General features: G+C 42.7%; 1 protein-coding gene across 6 annotated transcripts in view; it reads left to right on the forward strand.

The window, feature by feature from the left end:
* SLC4A5 (solute carrier family 4 member 5) overlaps positions 1-21141 on the forward strand; it is a 113847-nt gene that overhangs the window by 27758 nt on the left and 64948 nt on the right. For 5 of the 6 annotated variants that reach the window (XM_058683652.1, XM_058683651.1, XM_058683655.1 and 2 more), the window contains 2 exons: positions 3726-3806; positions 10248-10439. In XM_058683652.1, the coding sequence (XP_058539635.1) occupies positions 3726-3806; positions 10248-10439 (273 nt within the window). Of the gene's footprint in view, positions 1-3725; positions 3807-10247; positions 10440-18218; positions 18872-21141 lie in introns of those variants that run through there. The other variant, XM_058683656.1, reaches the window with a different exon arrangement.

A 21141-nucleotide genomic window follows, 5' to 3' on the forward strand; every position in this document is an offset into this window, starting at 1 on the left:
GGGGTAGAGAGAGGAGAGTGAGAATCCTAAGCAGTATTCCAGCTGTCAGTGTGGAGCCTGAGGCAGGCTTGAGTTTACAAACCATGAGATCATGACCTGAGCCGAAATCCAGAGTCCAATGCTTAACTGACTGAGCCACCCAATTGCCCCTTGACTCTTTATTCTTGATAGAATCTCGGTACCCTCTCAAAACAGTGAAACACACCCAGATGATTGTTCCAGGCTTTTCTTGCACAGCCTGTGCAGAGCCTGGTCTAAGATGAACCCATTGCTCTCTGGACTGCTACACAGCTTCCTCCTGGGGCCTCCTGTGTCCATCTTTTGCAGTGGATCCCATTTTCTATATGCCATACTCCTTCCCTAGGTGCTCCTCCATCTTGCTGGAGTTCTTCCTTCAATTGCTTCCTGAAAAGAAGTGCATAAGAAGTAAAATTTTAAGACATTTCTTGTCTAAACATGCCCTTTTCTACCTTCACATTGGATATTTTGGTTAGGACTGGAATACTACTAACAATTTTTTTCTCACTTTTGGAGGCATAACTCCATTGTCTAATAGCTTCCACCATGTCTGATGCCAGTTCTCATGTCTAATTCTTTGTAGGTGGCTTATTTTCTTCTTCCAGAAGGTTTTAAAGGTCTTTTTTATATGTGATATTCTTACACTTCACAGTGATGTGACTTGGAGTCGATTTTGTTTTAAATTCCTTTTTCTGGGCTCTCAGCAATTTCTTTCAGCCAGGAAATTCAAATCTCATGTCATTTCCTTGATAATTTCCCCTCTATTATTTTTTCTTACCTCTCTTTTGAGAACTTGATGTTAGATACCTGGACTGATCCTCTGATTTCCTTGTCTTTTTCCTATTATTTAAAAAATTATTTGTATTTGTGCTCTATTATCTCACATATTTTTTCAACTTTATGTTCCAACTCTTTTACTGAAAATTTTCTTCTAACGTATCTTTAATTTCGAAGAGTTCTTTCTTATTCTTGAAAAGTTCCAGATTTATAGCATTCTACTTTTCTTTTTCTCATGGACACAGTGTCTTTTCTAGTCTACTTGAAGATGTGAATTGTATGCTTTTTAAATACTTCTTTGGCTGTCTACTTTGCTCCTGTTTCCTTGGACTTCCTCTTTTTCTGTTTGTTTTGGTCTCTGTCATTCTGGTGATTCTTGGCTGGCCATCATTCTGGAGTGGAGCTACGAAGCAGCTGTTTGACAAGCTGGAATTATTGAATGACAAACCCAAGATGGTGAGCCCTCACCATTTGTTAGAGATCTCCAAAATGTCAGGATCTGTAAGTCCTCCAGTCTCCCACCTGGAGGGTGTAAGTTTCATTAGTGTTCTAGGAGCCAACTAGGCAGAGGACTGAGTGGCTAACTGCCTTTGCTTAAATCGTGTCCCCATGCCTCAATGCCCTTAGTTATCCAAAGGCCTTCAGGTTTAACCCTTCCATATTCTGGAATGGGGTAGGGGGTGGTGAGGGGGAGACATCTAGGAAACTCCTAGGAGAGAGAGATCTGAGTGTTTAATTGACTCCTTATGAAGATTTACAACCAACTCTCCTGCTTTTAGTCCTACCTTGTATCCTGGTCTTCAGATGTTTATACTGCCTCTGATTTCCTCTTTTTCTGCTTTTGAGAACCATTTTGTATCAGTTAGAGACTATCTAATCCTTGAAGGTTCAGATAAAACATTTTTTAAAAACTATCTGATCCTGGTATTTATTTTTCTTTTCACTATAGAGAAAATTTCAGACATAACAAAAATAGAAAAAAATGATGATCCTTTTGTACCTATAATCCAGCTTCAATAATTATTCATGGGATATGGGAAAGGCTGTCTGTAATGCCTTTCCCATAAACATTTCGGTTAATGGTTTTTGGTTAATCAAGGTTTTCTAATTATTTTAAAGTCAATTTTGATCATTTCTATTATTTTTCTAGTAAAATATCCATTTATCAGCCTTGTGGCTAAGAGCTTATTTTTTTAAGTTTATTTATTTTGAGAAAGAGAGAGGGAGCACACACATGAGCAGGGGAGGGGCAGAGAGTGAGAGAGGAAAATCTCAAAAAGGCTCCTTGCTGTCAGCACAGACCCCCATATGCGGCTTGAACTCATGAACTGTGAGTTCCTGACTTGAGCCAAAATCAAGAGTTGGTCACTTAACCAACTAAGCCGCCTAGGAACCCCATGGCTAAGAGATTTAATTCCAGAAAAAGATTGTCTGGGTTTGAATATCTGTTCCTCCGTTTCGGCAGTCAATTAAGCTCTCTGTGCCTCAGTTTTCTCATCTGTAAAATGGGATTAATAATGTTACTTATCTCCGGGGTGCCTGGGTGGCTCAGTTGTTCAAGCGTCTTGATTTCAAGTGACTCTTGATTTCAGCTCAGGTCATGATCTCATGGTTTGTGAGATCTAGCCCCACGTTGGGCTCTGCACTGACAGTGCCCAGCCTGCTTGGGATTCTCTCTCTCTCTCAAAATAAATAAATAAACTTTAAAAAATAATGTTACTTATAAGATTGTTGAGAAGACTCAGTGAAGTCATGCATGCAGTCATAAATGCAAAGCATTTAAAATAGTTCCTGACTGGGGTGCCTGGGTGGCGCAGTCGGTTAAGTGTCCAACTTCAGCTCAGGTCACAATCTCGCTGTCTGTGAGTTCGAGCCCCGCGTCAGGCTCTGGGCTGACGGCTCAGAGCCTGGAGCCTGCTTCCGATTCTGTGTCTCCTTCTCTCTCTGCCCCTCCCCCCTTCATGCTCTGTCTCTCTCTGTCTCAAAAATAAATAAAAACGTCAAAAAAAATTTAATAAAAAAAAATAGTTCCTGACACACTGAAATGTTAATTATTATTATTATCAAAGTTAAAATGTATCGGCATAAAGTTTTTCGTGACATTCACTTTTAATTTTTAAATTCTGCACTATATTTCTAGTTATATCTCTTTTTCATTCCTAATATTGTTTACTTACGAATTTATCTTCATGATTAGTTTTATATAATTTGCCTATTTTAATAGTCTTTTGAAATAATTGCCTTTGGACTTATTAGCCATCTCTAATATTGTTTTCTATTTCATTATTTTTTTGGTTTTATATTTATATTTTTCTACTTTCTTTGGGTTTTCTCTTTATTTTGCCCTAGGTTCTTTAGTTGAATGCTTATCACATTTCTTTTCCTTGTTTTTTCCTCCCTGCCTCCATCACTCCTTTTTCTTTCTCTTCTCTCCTTCCTTCTTTGTTTCCTCTAAGTATGTTGCACCCCGTAAGTTTTAATATTTAGTAGTTGTAATTGTGAGTTCTAAATATCTAATAATTTCCATTGTGGTTTCCTATTAAACCCATGATTATAAATTACTTTTAGTTTCCAAGCTTAGATGTGTATATATATGTATGTGTGTGTGTGTGTGTGTGTGTGTATACATATACATATATATATATACATATATATACGTATATGTATATGTATATGTATATGTATATATTCTTACTACAGAAGTATGATACAGATTCTTTGAAATTTACTAAGGCTTTCCCTGTGACCTAGCATATGTGCTCTCTTTAAATGTTCCATTTGTACTTGAAAAAGAGGTGTGTTCTCTATTTGTTAGAGATAGATATTTGAGCTTTTTCACTTTGTTTATGAATGGACTTGACCATTTCTCCTTGAAATCCTACCTTTTTGTGTCATACATTTTGAGGCTGTGTTCATCTTTTACTTTATAGTTATGAAGGTGGAAGAAGAGAAGGCTGGGGTAGGGAAGCTGGACCCTACTAACTACAGGAGGAGATGTCAGGATCAGGAAGGTAAGGTCACCTTGAGAACTTGATGCAAATCCTAGGAGGTCTGACAATTTCTTTAATATCCTTATAACACCCCTCCAGCAGGGGAATCTAGAGAGCTGGTCCCTTTCCCTTACCCACCCATGGTGTCTTCTCTGGATCTAATGGGACCAGCCTTCACTGTGTCTTAAAGGGACCATATGGTCAGACTGAACACTGGAGACTGGCACTTTGTTTCTATGGATTAGGGCACAGCACCCCTGACACAGAATTAAACTTACCTAATTTTACAAGATGTACAAACCATACAAGATGCCAGTATTTCATAGATTCTAAAAATGGCAGCTCAGTTAAAACCAGTGCAAGAGGATGTTGAGTGGGGATATCTGTTGTTCTAAAATGCTGACTCAAAGACCCTTACTTCCTACACTCTACAGAAAAGCAACCACAGGGCTTATGAAGAGGCAACTAGACAGGCTACTGCCCCACCATTGTTCCGGCCCCACTTGGAGGGAAACGCTAATCTCACTGTCTAGCTGGATGTTTTGTTGAGCTTCAGAATGTGTAGAGCAATTCTGGGGCTGTAGATAGAGAAGAATGCAGCTGAAGAGTTCCTAGGAGAACTTGGCATTGTCCTGAGCCAGACTGCAAGGTGTTCACAGTCAGTGGAGAGGTTCTCCATTGTGAAGGAGGGAGCTTGAGGGAGGGCTAACTATTCTCCACAGTTCACCAGCTACACAGCCACACTCTGACGATTATGATAGGAGCCAGGAAGAAATGGGACAAGTTAGATCCAGGACAGAAAGTAAAATATCTTCCTGACAGCCATCTCCCTGATTTCTTTAATAAGTATATTCTTCATGTGTATAGCCCTAACCATTTTCATAATCATTTTCCCATGTCATCCCATTCTATCTTCTCAAAAACCTTGCCCAGACACTAGAGAAAGGATTTTATTCCCACATTACAGGTGAGGATAATGAGTCCTAGAGAGGCAGATATCGATGGTCATAGAGCAAGTATAGAACAAGCCAGGGAACACCCAGGGAAGCTGACTCTTGGGCAGAGGCCTTTCTGGTATACCAGCTGTTCCTGGTCTCAAGGGTGGAGAATAGGAACTCATCTGCTAAGCCCTTAGAGTAAAACTACTTACCTCTAAATTTTGGTGTCTATGGCTTACTCAAATTACAGATTGCTTAAGAAATGTAGAATAGAACAAGAGAAATCACACCATGCTGGAGGGAGAAGAGAGAAGAAAGGAGGAGCACCATTCATTCTGATACTGATCCACTAGAAAGCAAGGCTATACTTCATAAAAATCTCCACCTCACATTTCTGGGTACAGCCAAGAAAGCTGGAGGTTCAGAAGAGTGAGCAGTGAGGTGAGCTGGGGCAGGAGTCTGGCTCTAAATAGATTTAGACACTGAAATCCAGTTAACCTCATTTTCCTGTGCCTAGGAATGACTCATAGAGTCTTTTCACCAGGGTAGACACTCAACATATCTCTAAAAGGCTTAGATATACTTCTCCAAGATTCAGCTTGATGTGGTTTCTATGTGATAGCTGCAGCCATTGAATACCCAGACCTTAGTATCTGCATTTCAGGAGTTTGAGCCAAGAGACAGGCCTCCCTTCCAAGGAAAATAAAATCAAGTTAATGCAAATCTTGATGTAAGAACACAGATTCTAATTTCCTATTCTGAAGTAGCTTTCAACTCTCAGTTGCCATCCTTGGGCTTCAAAAATATAGTAGTCCCCTTATCTGTGATTTCACTTTCTTCAGTTTCAGTTATCAGTAGTCAACCATGGTCTGGAAGCAGATGATTCTCTTTCTGGCACATCATCAGGTCAGTAGTAGCCCAATGCTATATCACAATGCCTATGTCATTCATCGTACTTCATCTCATCATGTAAGCATTTTATCACCTCACATCATCACAAGAAGAAAGGTGAATATGTACAATAAGATATCTTGAGAGAGAGAGAGAGACCATATTCACAACACTTTAATTATAAAATTTTGTTACAATTATTCTATTCTATAATTTATTTGTTAATTTCTTACTGTGTCTAATTTATAAATTAAACTTTATCATAGGTATGTATGTGTAGGAAAAAACATGGTATATATATATATAGGGTTCAGTGCTATCTGCAGTTTCAGGCATCCACTGGGGATCTTAGAACATATCCCCTGTGGATAAGGTGGAACCACTGTAATTATAATAATTTTTTTTTGGCCAGCCTGCTCTTTGGAAAATTGTCACCGGGGAATTCCAGACTCAAACTTGTCCTAAATCAGTGGTTCTCGAACATTTTTGCTGCAGTTCACATAAGAAGAGAAAAAGATCTTCCCACTCATTTACCCCACCCATTCTCATTTCTCTTCAAAAAGAAGAAAAAAGAGAACAAAATGTAAAGGCCCAAAAGAGAAAAGTAGCTTTAGAACTCAGGGAGGGGAGAGATGAATAAGTGAAGTACAGGGAATTTTTAGGATGGTGAAACTATGCTGTATGATACTGTAATGGTAGATGCCCATCATTATGCATTTCTCAAAACTCATAAAACTATATAACACTAAGAGTGAACCTTAATGTAAACTATAGACTATAGTTAATCATAGTGTATTAATATTGGTTTATTAATTGTAACAAATGTACCACACTAATGCAAATTGTTCATAATAGGGGAATCTATTCATAGCAATAAATGCCTACATTAAGAAAAAAGGAAGAGCCCAAGTAAACCACCTAACTTTATACCTTAAGGAACTAGAAAAAGAAAAACAAACTAAGCCCAAAGTTAGTGGAGGGAGGACATAACAAAGATCAGAACAGAAATAGGTAAAATAGAGACTAAAAAGACAATAGGAATGATCAATGAAACTAAGAACTGGTGTTTGAAATGATAAAATAAGCAAATCTTTAGCTAAACTTACTAAGGGAGGAAAAAAAGAGAAAACTCTAATAAATGAAATTAGAAATGAAAGAAAACACATTACAACTGAAAACAGATATAAAAAATCAGAAGAGACTGCTATGAACAATTATATGCCAATAATTTGGACAACTTAGAAGAAATAGATAAATCCCTAAAGATACAACTTACCAAAACTGAATAATGAAGAAACAGAAAACCTGAATAGACCAATTACTAGCAAGGAGTTTGAATCCGTAATCAAAAACCTCCCAACAAACAAAAATTCAGGAACAGATGGCTTCACTGATGAATTGTGTCAAACATTTAAATAAGAATTAATACTAATCCTTCTCAAACTCTTCCAAAAAATAGAAGAGAGGAGAACACTCTGTTTTTGCAATGTTTGTTTTTGAGAGAGAGAGAGGGAGAAAGAGAGCGCGTGAGCAGGGAAGGGGCAAAGAGAAAGGGAGACACAGAACCTGAAATAGGCTCCAGGCTCTGAGCTGTCAGCACACAGCCTGATACAGGGCTCGAACCCATGAACCACAAGATCATGACCTGAGCTGATTTTGGATGCTTAACTGACTGAGCCACCCAGGCACCCCCAGAAGGGAACACTTTCACATTCATTTTATGATGCTAGCATTACCCTAATACCAAAACTACGACACTACAAGAAAAGAAAATTACATGCCAATATCTCTGATGAACATAGGTGCAAAAATCCTGAACAAAATATTGGGAAACCAAATTCAACAATACATTAAAAGGATCCTACACCATGATCAAGTAGGATTTATTTCAGGAATACAAGGGTGGTTCAACATCTACAGATCAATCAATGTGATATACCCCACTAACAAAATGAAGGATAAAAATCGTAAGATCATCTCAATAAATGTAGAAAATATATTTAACAAAATCCAACATCCATTCATTATCAAAAATCTCAACAAACTGAGTATAGAGGGAATGTACCTCAACATAACAAAGTCCATATATGACAAGCCTACAGCTATCATACTCAATGATGAAAAGCTGAAAGCTTTTCCTCTAAGATCAGGGACAAGGTCAAGATGCCCACCCTTGCACTTTTATTCAATATTGTACTGGAAGTCTTAGCCAGAGCAATTAGTCAAGAAAAAGAAATAAAAGGCATTCAAATCAGAAAGGAAGAAGTAAAACCATCTCTACTTGCAGATGACATGATATTATATATGGAAAACCCAAAAGACTCCACCAAAAAACTGTTAGAACTAAAAAACAATTTCAGTAAATTTGCAGGATACAAAACCAATATACAAAAATAAATACATATATATTTCTATATATGAATAATGAACTATCAAAAAGAGAAATTAAGAAAACAATTCTATTTACATTTGCAACAAAAAGAATAAAATACATAGGAATAAATAAACTTAAGGGAGGGAAAAGACTTGTACACTGAAAATTTTAATACCTTGGTCAAAGAAATTGAAGAAGACACAAATAAATGGAAAGATATTCCATGCTCATGGATTGTACAAATTAATATTGTTAAAGTGTCTGTGTTACCCAAAGCAGTCTACAGATTCAATGCGATCCCTATCAAAATTCCAATGGTATTTTACACAGAAATAGAATAAATAGTTCTAAAATTTGTATGGAACCATGAAAGACCCTGAATAGCCAACAGTGACCTTGCAAAAGAACAAAGCTGGAGGCATCATGCTTCCTGATTCAAAAGATATTACAAAGCTATAGTAATCAAGACAGTATAGTATTGGCATAAAAGCAGACACATAGATCAATGGAAAAGAATAGAAAACCCAGATATACACACACACACACACACACTCATAAGTTCAATTAATTTATGACAAAGGAGCCCAGAATATACAATGGGGAAAGGATAGTCTTTCTGATGAGAAAACGGGACAGCCACATGCATAAGAATAAAACTGGATCTGGGCGCCTGGGTGGCTCAGTTGGTTAAGTGTCCGTCTCTTGATTTTGGCTCAGGTCATGATCTCACGGTTCATGAGTTTGAGCCCCATATCAGGCTCTGCGCTGATGGTGTGGAGCCTGCTTTGGATTCTCTCTCTCCCTCTCTCTTTTTCTCTGCCCCTCTCCTGCTCACATGTTCTCTCTCTCTCTCTCTCTCTCTCTCTCTCTCTCTCTCTCTCTCTCTCAAAATAAATAAATAAAGCTTTAAAAAAAAGAATAAAACTGGATCTCTATTTTACATCACATACACACACACACACCTTAAAATGGATAAAAGACTGATGTAAGACCTGAAACCATAGAACTCCTAGAAGAACACATAGGGGGTTAGCGTTTTGGCATCAGTCTTGGCAGTGACAGAGAAAGACAAATACTATACGATCTCATTCCTATGTGAGAACCAAACTCATAGAGAACTCATAGAGAACAGAACTCAGAGAACAGATTAGTGGTTGCCAGAGGCAGGAGTTTGGGAGTGGACAAAATGGGTGAAAGTGGTCAAAGGTACAAACTTCCACCATAGGATAAACAAGTTCTGGAGATGGAATGTACAGCATGGTAACTATAGTTAACAATCTGTTTGTATATTTGGAAGTTGCCAAGAGAGTGATTCTAAAATTTTTCGTCATAAGAAAAAGAATGAAACTATATAAGATGATGGATGTTAACTAGACTTATTGTGGTAGTAATTTTGCAATATATACATGTACCAAATCAGTATGTTGTACACTTTACACTTGAACAATGTTATAGGTCAGTTATACCTCCATAAAAAAATAATAGGGGAAACTGTTGTGGAGTGGGGTAGGGCAGAGATAAGATGGAAGTCTAAGTACTTATGTATTATCTGCTCAATTATTCTGTAACTATACAACTACCTCTATTGATTATTTTAAAAGCTGTTGACCAATTCAACAACACTGATGAAAAAATGATAACAGAATATCCATCCTGAGAGCTGAGAGAATTCCAACTGCTCTTGTGTGAACAGACCTAGTAGGGGCTTTACACAGCAAACAGCCTTCTTAGTGGAATTCCAAATTAAAGTTCTTGGTTATTCTAGTTTTTGAAAATTCTGGTATATAAAACCAGCTTTGAGAAATCCATAATAACTCACTTTTCTGAGAAGCAGTTTATGTAGTTTTTGATTATTAGTAATAAATCGTCCTTGATGGAAATATATACAGCTTTCCCAAAGAGGGGATCGGTATTTTGGACTAAATCTGTGGCTCACTGAGGGACTGTCTCCTGGGCCATGTGTCATAAGGCCTATGTGGTTACTGCCATTCTGGACAAGCAAGAACAGAGTGATGGGATTTCTGCTCATTCTAACAGAGTTCCAACTATAGCACCAAGGGTCTTGTTTCCAGCAACTGCTGAGTTGTTCAGAAATGGGATTCTGTCAAACCCAAGACTCAGGGCAGGGGCCCTGTCCAGGAATCCCATGTCTTCCATTTTGCTTTGGTGGCCCTAGCTCTTTGTAACTAGAGGCTGTTAAAGGGAAATGCCCATTTTCAGTAACTCTTGCCTCCCCTGTCTTTTGTGCTTTGCCCACAGACTGCCGTTCCATCCACATTGGGCTTTCGGTCCCCAGTTACCCTCAAAGGAAAAGAGATCAGCAAGGACGTCTTTCAGGACTGCAGAAGGTCTGCTGGGGCCTGCAGCCAGACAAGCCACAGCAGGAACTGACTGGCACGGGGAGCAGGGGAAGCAGCCGGGATGGCAATGTGGATCGTGTCAGCAGGACCCGTGAGTTCTTGAGGGGCGTGTTCAGGGGAGCCATCTGGTGAGTGCAGCGGCTTGGGTGGCGGGATGGATAAAGTCGGAAGATTCTCTGCAGACTAATGATGCCCCAGACTAATGATGCCCCAAGGCTGTTAGCACCTGCTGCCCTGCTGCCACTGCAGACCAACCTCCCTGCTCAGAGACACCTTTAGTCAGGCTGAGCTCCATCTCTCTCTGGTGACTCTGAGACTTCTGCTCTGATCCACCCCAAGTTGGTTTCATGGGTTAATTCTCAGAATTATTTTCCTCAATTCCAAATTCCTGGAGGCCACACAGCCATGGCATGACTAACCTAACCGCAAACATGACTGTTTGGCATGAAGCATTGTGCTCAGTAAACTGAATTACCTCTTCCCTTTCCTCACCTGAGCTTGATGGAATGGTTGAGAATTGTCTAGGCACCTGCACGGTAGCTTGCAAACCCCTGGGAAGCTGTCTCCCAGGTCAGCAAATCCCCTGAGGCCTTCCTCTGCTGCTGCAGAAATCAGCTCTGGACTGATTAAAAATCAGTATTTTGTTCCTCCCCATGGAAAGAAAAATATCAATCTTAAGAGGAGTGAAGACTCTGGAATCCTTAGAGCACAGCTGTGATGTTTTATTCTTTTGAGACTTTACTGTTTCTAGGGACATGATTTCACCCCAGCGTATCCTAAATCTGCCCAACAAAAAGCATCTCATTGGGCTCTATTATATATTTCCACTGTCTTGAGCAAGGCAAAATGAGTTATTTTACTATCTAAACCTTCAAAGGAATGTCAGAGGCAGTAATAGTGTTTCAGCGTCCCTGTAGGAAAAGATCTGATATTCATGCTCCCAAAGGCCAACTGAGCCACCCCCAACCTTGCAGCTGCCCTGAACAACTGCTCTCATTGCACCAAGTCTACTAAGGCCCATGGCTTTTCCAGATTAAATGTGTCTATGTGGCAGATGGGTTAATGGAAGTCCTTTGGGGCTGTCTAGCATAAGAGATGAGCTCTGATTAAAACATGCATGTGCACACATACACACAATACACATGCACATGTGTGTGCACATGTATCTGCCCAGAGGGTAGGGACATCAGGGACCCAGAGGAGAGCAAGCCTGTTGGGAAGATCTCCCACTCCCCATGTTGGATCTAGATGGGGCATTTTCCTCTAACCCTACCACCTTCCCCACATTTAGGGATGAGGTTCCCCTTTGAAAATCAAATTATCTGGGTCTCTCCTGAGTTATGGAAGAAATATATAACATGGTAGGTTATTGTGGTGGGTAAGTAAATGTGGTAGGCATTTAATATATATTAGTTTAGTTAATACACATTAACCCAATTTAAGAGCAAGGAACCCAAGTCTTTTTCCTCTACTAGTGGATATTGGTTTGGTTTTGCTGTCCTCACTGGTACCAAGAACTTCTGAAATCCTTCTGGTGGGAGGGGTGTGAAAAGTTATTCTTATACTTGCCTGATACAAGTTCTTATACTTGCCTGATATTAAACAACTTTGGGGCCACTAAAAGATCAAAACCACCCCAGATGATCAGGAAAGGAGAGCTAGGCTGTTTTCCAGTGAGGCATTTGAGGCTTCTATTTTTCCAAAGCCTTAGGATCAAGGACATATTTCATTTGGTCTTCTATTCTCATTTCCAGTGAGGAAGGAACAAGGGTTGGGACAGAACACATATTTGTCTCTAAAGCATCTTCTCCATGAACACTTCATGAGACAGCTATTTCCAACATAGGTGCAAAGACAGTTGGGGTTCTTTTAGAGTTTGCAGCTTTAAAATGGGCTAGCATCCTTGCTTTGGGTACTTACAAATTTGTGTCTTGGAAGGATACATCTTGGAAAGAGGTGGGGGAAAGGAAGAAGGAAAAAGAAAGAAAGATGATCATTCTAGCCCTTAAATGCCCCATTTGGGGTGGGGAGCAGGCAGGAAAGCAAGTTAAAATTTATTTCCCAAAGGAAGTCTGGGGCACCTGGCTGGCTCAGTCAGTACGAGGAATGCTTGATCTTGGGGTTGTGAGTTCAAGCCCCATATTGGGTGGCACAGAGATTACTTTAAAAAAAAAAAAAAGGGCACCTGGGTGGCTCAGTCGGTTGAGTATCCAACTTTGGCTCAGGTCATGATCTCACAGCTGTGAGTTCGAGCCCCACATCAGGCTCTGTGCTGATAGCTCAGAGCCTGGAGCCTGCTCCAAATTCTGTGTCTCCCTCTCTCTCTGCTCCTCCCCCACTCATGCTCTCTCTCTCTCTCTCTCACTCTCTCTCTCAAAAATAAATAAACATTAAAAAAAAAAAAACTCCTCCCAAAAGAAGCCTATATTTTCTCTCTCTTCTTGTCCTTTGGCACCTTAAAACCTGGATCTCCTAGAATTATCAACATATGCAGCATTCCCTCCCCAGCCATGAGAGCTATTCTAAAAACAAACAAAAAAATCCTATTAGAAGAGAATCCTTAGTTATTGGCATTAGGACGTTGAGGGGAAATTAGGATTGAGCATCCAAGTTTGCAAGTGAACCAGTGAAAGTCTTAATAAATGGGAAGTGTCACCTTTTGGGATGAGCACTGGGTGTTGTATGGAAACCAATTTGACAATAAACTTCATATACTGAAAAAAAATAAATCCAAGTTAATTAAAAATAAATAAATAAATAAATAAATGGAAAGTGTTCATAAACTATACATTAACCAGATTTACCCTATTCTTTGAGAATTAGCTAAAATGGAATCTAGCCTCCCTGGCCTCATCCAGGGGAATGTCCATGTCTTTCCCCAAATTTCTGTGCCTTCCCAGGGGCTGCCAGTCTCACTGTCTGGCTCCAAGTCCCTCCATAGTGGGCTCATCTCACTATGTTTCACTGCCTATACCTGTTCTCTGCCTTCACCTCTAGGCCTTCTCAGGCATGGAGTTCAGACCTTCTTTGGTTTTCCCCAAATTGGTTATGCATGGCATATATGTGAGTAGAAGGCTTTGCTGAAGGTTCAGAACCAAGTTTAACATTGCAGAGATACATACTAGATATCTGTGTTCCTCTGGCGACTGGAAGTTTTCCACTGCACATTGTTCTGTGCAGTTCCAGCCTCCTGTCACATATTTTGGGGGCTCCTGCCCACCCTTGTCCCCTCCTGAGTCCCCTCATATGTTCTTGCTTTCAGTGTTGAGCCCCATCCTCACATACATGCTCAGTCCCCTCCTTTTAGTGACGTCAATTTTTCTTCCTGCCCCTCCTTGGCTCAGGGCCCATTTTTGCACAGCCGAGGCCACCTAATGGGTTGAACTAAACACAAAGACCATCTCCTCTAAGTCTAGCCCTTCAACATCCTTGAAAACCTGAAGGAGGCTTTGACATTTCCTTCTCCCCCTACTCCCACCCAGGGTCCTCTGCAGGCCATGTCAAGACTCTGTGTGAATCAGGCCCCCACACCCCTGTTGGCTTAGACAGGAGAAGCAGTAACTGTCTAATTTGATTTTAAATAAGTTTCCTCACTTTACTGCATTTATAGTCACCAAAACAAAACAATAAAAACCATATGCTAATTGAAGACTACTGGGGACATTTCATATACCTTACATTATAAATCATGGATATGGTACAATCAATTGCCTTTTACTATTTTGGCTCCCCTTAAATGTCAGAATCTCTTCCTCTGGGGCTCCAGTGAGGTAAGTGTCATTGCTCTCTTTTCTCTGCAGCATATTGAGGATGACGCCCTTCCTGGAGAAGGCGGAGGGATCTCTTATTTGGAATTGGTTGAATCTCCCCCTTGCCCAACACACCAAGATCTGCCAAGCCTTGGTTCCACCCACTAGCATGTAGGGGAGCCAGCAGTGCCCTGGCCAGGCTCTGCCAGTCCTCTGACACAGCTCCTCACTTGGCCAGGGCCAAGGTTTCTTTTCCTTGGCCTGCCTTCTTTTCTTGCCTTTGGCCTGCTCTGCCATTGCTTTACTCCCCTCTTTTGCTGATTCCTGTTCTTTCTTATTCTAACTATTCTTACTACAGTGACCCAACATTCTTTATAACTCTTACACTTGGAGTTTTTAAGAAGGTACAAAGAAGAATATCTCCAACCCTAGAATTCCCTATAAGGGGCACTCATGGTTAAGAAGGTAATTTGATCATATGTATTAGAAACCTACTTGAGCTGGCTTGGGCAAGGAGGCAGTGTGTGTGTGTGTGTGTGTGTGTGTGTGTGTGTGTGTGTGTGTACGCACACGTGTTATTACAAAACCAAAGAAGTTTTTCACAGTCCCAAAGCAGAATAAACAGCCAGGCTCAATGGGTAGACATAGCACCTCTCAGTCCCCTCCCTGGGACTGATGGCCCCTGCCCCTGCTTCTCCTGTAGGTCTGCTCCATTCCCTTCTCTCTGTAGCCCTTTCTGCATCCCTGTGCCCTTTTATCTTAGTTTACATGCTCTCTTTTCCAGAGACCATCAGGAAAGGCCCCAGCTATCTTAGAGACCCAATTCAAAATTTCCAGGCTTGGCTCAGATGTCCAATGATTAACTGTAGCCAAGGGGCACAGGTCATACATTCCATAAACACGCTGCCAGAGGACATCCTTTTGGGTATGGACTGGGCTGACATCCCTAACACTACCATGATAAGAGGAATCCCTATAAACACTAAAGGGGGCAGATTCGCTTCCTCTTCTTAGAGAACACATTTGGAGTCTTAGGACAGCTTCCTAGAAAAAGAATTTTGCTGTCTGTGAAGTTAGAATTGGGGGGCTTTTTTTTTTTTTTTTAGAAGCTTTTTTTTTTTAAACTTTTAACGTTTATTTACTTTTGAGACAGAGAGAGACAGAGCATGAATGGGGGAGGGGCAGAGAGAGAGAGAGACACACACAGAATCGGAAGCAGGCTCCAGGCTCTGAGCCATCAGCCCAGAGCCCGACGCGAGGCTCAAATTCATGGACCGCGAGATCGACGCGGGGCTCGAACTCACGGACCGCGAGATCGTGACCTGAGCTGAAGTCGGACGCTTAACCGACTGAGCCACCCAGGCGCCCCGAGGATTGGGGGGCTTTTACATCACCTCTCAAGACCCACCTCACACAATTGCAGGGATGACTTTAGAACCCTAGATCAGTCTCCCAGTCCCCAATATTCAGTTGCCTTGAGCTACCCAAAGTCTCCACCCAGCTCCACCCCTAACAGCATTTCCTTGTCCTTGGCTCCTTTCTTGCCAAGCCTAATCCCAGATGATACGCTCATGAGTGCTAATTAGTGAATTCATTCACCCAGCAAATATTTATTGAGTGCCCATGCTGTGTGAGCCCTATACTGGGGACCAGCAGCATGATGCAAGCAAGGTAGACTCCGATCTTGCAAAGTTGGCCATCTAGAGATTCATGTGGAACTCAAGACAGAGGGAGAGAATCTCTGAAAGGGCTCATCCAGGGCCCCAGCCCCAGGACGAAATCCTCATCCTTCCTGACTGCCTAATTGCCTTCCGGGTCTTTACTAGTTGTTGAAGACTGGCTTGTTTGTAGTATACTAGATCATTTTGTGCTTTAGTCATCCAATAACTGGACAGTCCCCCCCCCCCCCCCCCCCAGTAAAAGCACAATTCTGCTTGCTTCTTTTAGTGTGCTTCCTGAAGCTTGTTCCTGCTGGGTTATGTTTCTCCCAGAAACTGCTGGGGGAGTCATATCGTGGGCCGTCGCTATGTGACTCTCCCTGTGTGCTATCAACCACAGGGGCTATTACCTGTGGCATTTCTCATTATGTGGATTAACTTCTGATGTGCTGCACGCACGTGGGGCCCACAGTGCATTAGAGCCACCCTGATCCAGGAGCCCAGCGTGTGGTGGGCTAAACCTTCTGTGGGCAGGAGGGAGGGGCAGAGAGAGTGGAAGGCCCTCGGGGCAGAGGGCAGGGAGGCAGCATGGGAGCAGCATGAGCATTTAGAGGCTGAAAAGGATTGAGCCCTTGGAATGTTTAAAAGGGCCAGGCTGATGACTGGTAACAAGGGAGAAATGTGTCAGACCTGCTGGCAACAACAACAATAGCAATATCATTTATTGGGTGACTGGTGTATACCAAGCACTGTGCCAACCACATCACATGTATTATCTTCCTGAATGGCTATCACAATCTAGTGAGGTAGGCTTGATTATTCCCACTTAATAGATGGGGAAACTAAGGCTCAGAGAACTTAAATGCTTTGCCAAAATCCTACTGCTAGTAATCAGCAGAGTCAGGTGTTAAACCCAGGTCTGGGCTCTTAAAGCACCACATGGATAAAGAGAATCTTCTGGCATCCTTGACAACCTCTCTTTGGGTGCTTTGGGGTCACCCACAGCCCCTGACCCAGTGTGGCATGGAGTAGCTACCTAGTGGTGCTCAAGAGGAGATGGGCCAACATCAGCCACAGTGGCTTGTGAGCTGTAGAGCCTGGGACCCTGGGGAGGGGCCCATCTACTCACTGTCCTGTCCTGCTGAGAAGCCCAGCATTGCAGAAACTTCTGGATGGTGGTGTTTGCTTGGAGCCCAGTACCTAAACAGACACCCTGACCTTCTGCTGCTGTTTCCTCAGCTTTATTTTTTTTTTAAGTTATTTATTTATTTATTTATTTATTTATTTATTTATTTATGAGAGAGAGAGAGAGAGAGAGAGAGAGAGAGCAAGAGTAGAGGAGGGGCAGAGTGAGAGGGAGACACAGAACCCGAAGGAGGCTCCAGGCTCTGAGCTGTCAGCACAGAGCCTGATGCGGGGCTTGAACTCACAAACCGTGAGATCATGACCTGAGCCGAAGTCGGATGCTTAACCGACTGAGCCACCCAGGCACCCCTGTTTCCTCAGCTTTAAAGTGGGCACCCTCGATCATTGAGCCCCAAGTATGAAAATGTGAGTAGGGTCAGCCATAGGCAGGTGGGCAGTGCAGGGTGGAGGATGTCAGTGGACTTTACTCTCCTCCAGGTTCCCCTAATTTGGGGCCTGATGGGGCCTTTCTGTGGTGTAAACTGGGTCTCAAATTTCTCATCTGTGAAGTGAAGGGCTTAGATTCTTCGACAACAGCTAAGCTCCCTCCTAGCCCTGAGACTTAGAGAATCCAGGGCTCAGTACCCCTTGGAGCAGTAGCCGCTCAGTGACTTCTAATCAACCTTGGCACATTCTAAGTACTCAGTAAGAACTTGTTGAACCGAACCCAGGAGATTAGGAGTTTCTCAGCAGAGCAAAATAATTCCCTGGTGGGTTCTCCCCACAGCCTCAAGTGACCAGTTCCCACTGTCCATGGGCTCCCAGGAAACATCCACTGAGTGATGGTATTTAGCACTTTGTCCTAGAAGTAGATCCTAGAGCTAGAGGATCAGGAGTCTGGGTTAACAGTTGGGGACAGAGGGGGCTCCTGGGTGGCTCAGTCAGTTAAGCATCTGACTCTTGGTTTTGTATCAGGTCATGATCTCACAGTTCTTGGGATTGAGCCCCACATTGCGCTCTGCACTGACAGCTCAGAGCCTGCTTGGGATTCTGTCTCTCCCTCTCTCTCTCTCTCTCTCTGCCCCTCCCCTGCTCATGTGAGCTCATCCTCACCCTCTCTCTCTCTCTGAAAATAAATAAATAAACTTAAAAAAAATAATAGCAAAAAAAAAGTTGGGGACAGAGAAAAACCAGCTGCATGGAACATTACTGACCAAGCATGGTGGCTTTGAAACCTGAGACCCCACAACAACCCTCCCTAACCATCCCACCTCCCCGGGACGCTGCGCAGCTGAGAGAACTCTGTCTTGGCAGCCACTCTCCAGCCGCTCACCTGCAGCCAAGGCTCTTAAGGAGGCCCCGGGGAGTCTGAGGGCAAATCCTACCTCTGCCTTTATAAAGGGGCCTGAGGAGAGGTGCTGGGGCTCTCCTGGAGCCCTCATGGGGGAGGCGGGACAGAGGCAGTTCCGCCAGTGTTCTCACAGACCCGCAGCTGTTCCGCCCTGCCCCTGCCACCGTGAAGACCCAGCTGCCTGTTCCAGCCTCTGCGCCGCTGAGCCCCTCTCTCTCCAGTGCACTTGAGGACCCCCACCCCTCACACTGCTCTCTCACATTCTTTCCTGTCATGCTCTCTCTCTCACACACATTCTCTCCCTCACACACACACACTTCTCTCACACTGTATCTTTAATTCACCCTCAATATAGTCTTTCTCTCACACTACATCTCTTTTCTCTCCCACATATAGCCTTCTCTCTCTTCCACCCGTCTTTCACACATTCCTTCCCTCTGTCTCTCTCTCTTGGTTTCTCTCCCTCCTCTCTCCCTACACCTCCCCTGGTGCATAACTGGAAACAAAGTGAGTTTGTTGTGACCGGTGGGGAAGAGGACGTTTGGAGGCAGTGGCCAGGGCGGCAGCAGCAGAGACAGGCTGGGGCCAGAAGCCGTGCCGACAGCCGGAGACCTCAGTGCTCAGCTCTTCCAGGGAGCAGGTAATGCCCCAGACAGGGCTGGTTCAGGCGTCCTGCTCTCTGCCCTGTCTCATCTCCCTATTGGTTGTTCCATCTCTTTGTCTTCCTATCTGGCCTTTAAGGGGAAGGGGATTCCAAACTTAGGGAAGAGTAGGCACAAGGATCCAAGGAGTAAGGTGCCCTCCTCATCAAAGAACTGTGTGTGGTGGTTAGGGTCCAGGATATCTGGGATTGGAGGGGGGGTGCTGGGGTATCTGGGGTCAAGGGTAACTGGGTTCCAGGGCATCTGGCTGAGAAACATGATAGAACCTAAAAAGACAGGTAAGGGCCAGATCACAAGGGATGTTTTGGGCCAGGTCAGTGACCCTAGGCTCTAGGTAATACAGAGCCATTGAAGGCTTTTCACCCGGAGAGTAACCTGATCAAACCTACATTTTAAAAGAGTTGTTCTAGAACTCTGATTGCTGTGTCCTCTCAGAATCCATCCTAGGCTTCTCCCAGTGTAAAGAAAAAATAAGGTTATTTGTTCAATTGTTAGTTTTCTATAAAACTTTAAACTTTGATGTCTGCTAGCAAGTGTCAGCAATTCATAACCCAATGAAAAGATGATGTTTAAAGTAATAGAAAAGTTCAGAAATAAAATTCATTTAAATGAGGCAGATTGAGCTATATACAGATAAATTAATAATTTCTGCTAAGTAAAATTATTCTAACTCAAATGCAAAATATTTTATAGTGCTGCTCAAAGAGCACCAAGACTCCCAGGAGTGTGTCATGTGAATATGTTTGAAATGTTTTTTTTTGTTTGTTTTTTTGGTTTTTTTCAACATTTTTAAATTTATTTTTGGGACAGAGAGAGACAGAGCATGAACGGGGGAGGGGCAGAGAGAGAGGGAGACACAGAATCGGAAACAGGCTCCAGGCTCCGAGCCATCAGCCCAGAGCCTGACGTGGGGCTCGAACTCACGGACCGCGAGATCGCGACCTGGCTGAAGTCGGACGCTTAACCGACTGCGCCACCCAGGCGCCCCTGTTTGAAATGTTTTAAAGGCAAACTTGGCTGCCACGTAGGGAATAGGGTGGATCAGACAACCAGAGGCAGTAGTGGCAGCAGGAGGCTCTTGCAGCGATAGGAACAGGAAATAATGAGAACCTGAGCCAAGATGGTGGCAATGAGTAGGAAAAAAGGGAGACAGCTGAAAAATATTTAGGAAGCAAGGGAAAGAAGTTAGTGTCTGATTGGACATGAACAGTGAGACAGAGGCTTCAAGAATGAGTCCGGTATTTCTTATTTGAATGGCTGGAGAGTTAGGGGTGCTATTATTCAAAACAGAGAATGGCAGGCATAAAGGAGTTGTTTTGAATATATTAGGTCGACTTGAGGAGGCTGCAGAACTCCCACATGGAATAATCCAGTTGACAGTTGGAAATGTTCAATACAGGCAGGGCCCAGAGACATGGGTGACCTCATCTACAGGGTGACACCATAACACGAGATGGCCCAGGAAGAGCGTAGAAGGAGAAGAGAGAAGTTTAATGAGAAATCTTGGGGAAGACTAAGATTTAAGTGAGACAGGCAAGAGGGGCCAGGGAAAGATACTAAGGATTCCTTGAAGAGGTAGGAAAAAATATCAAGAAAGTGTTGTTACAAGAGCTAAGCGTAGCGTTTCAGTTCAGGGGGAGCAGTCAGCACCACTGATGCCCCAGAGAGATAAGCCAGACCTGTTGGTTTGATTGGTTTTATTACTTTACTCGTTGAGAATAAGATAACAAGAGCGATCTGAGGTCAGAGTTGTAAACTCAGGTGCATAACATAAATGAGATTAGCAGAGTTGAGTAGGGAGCAGTGGGGACTGTGGCAAACTACAATGCATATGCCCATAACATTGTGTGTCAACAATACTCAGATAAAAGAACTTTAAAAAATGCGTATGCCCACCTAAAGAAGGCAGCTATCATTCAGCTTTGGTTAATTGTTGCCAAGCAGGAATGTAGGCACAGTCGTCAGAGCATCTGAATTTTCAAGAAAAGTCAGAAATGTGGATTATTATATGAAATCTCACAATTCTTTATGTTAGCAACAATTTCAAAAACTTTTATACTCTGTGAGGGCTGAACTAAACACGTCTTTGAGCTGCCAGTTGAAGTCTCTGCCTTAGTCAATGTGCTTTAGAGTAGTGGGATTGAACCAGTTGGAGCAGGTTGGAAAGTAATTGGGTAAGGAGGAAGTGGAGACAGTAAATGCTGACCATTTCTTCAAGAAGTTGGGGGGAAAGGCAAGCAAGAGAGCT

The sequence above is a fragment of the Neofelis nebulosa genome, chromosome 9, assembly GCF_028018385.1.
Source record: "Neofelis nebulosa isolate mNeoNeb1 chromosome 9, mNeoNeb1.pri, whole genome shotgun sequence".
NCBI classification, from domain to species: domain Eukaryota; kingdom Metazoa; phylum Chordata; class Mammalia; order Carnivora; family Felidae; genus Neofelis; species Neofelis nebulosa.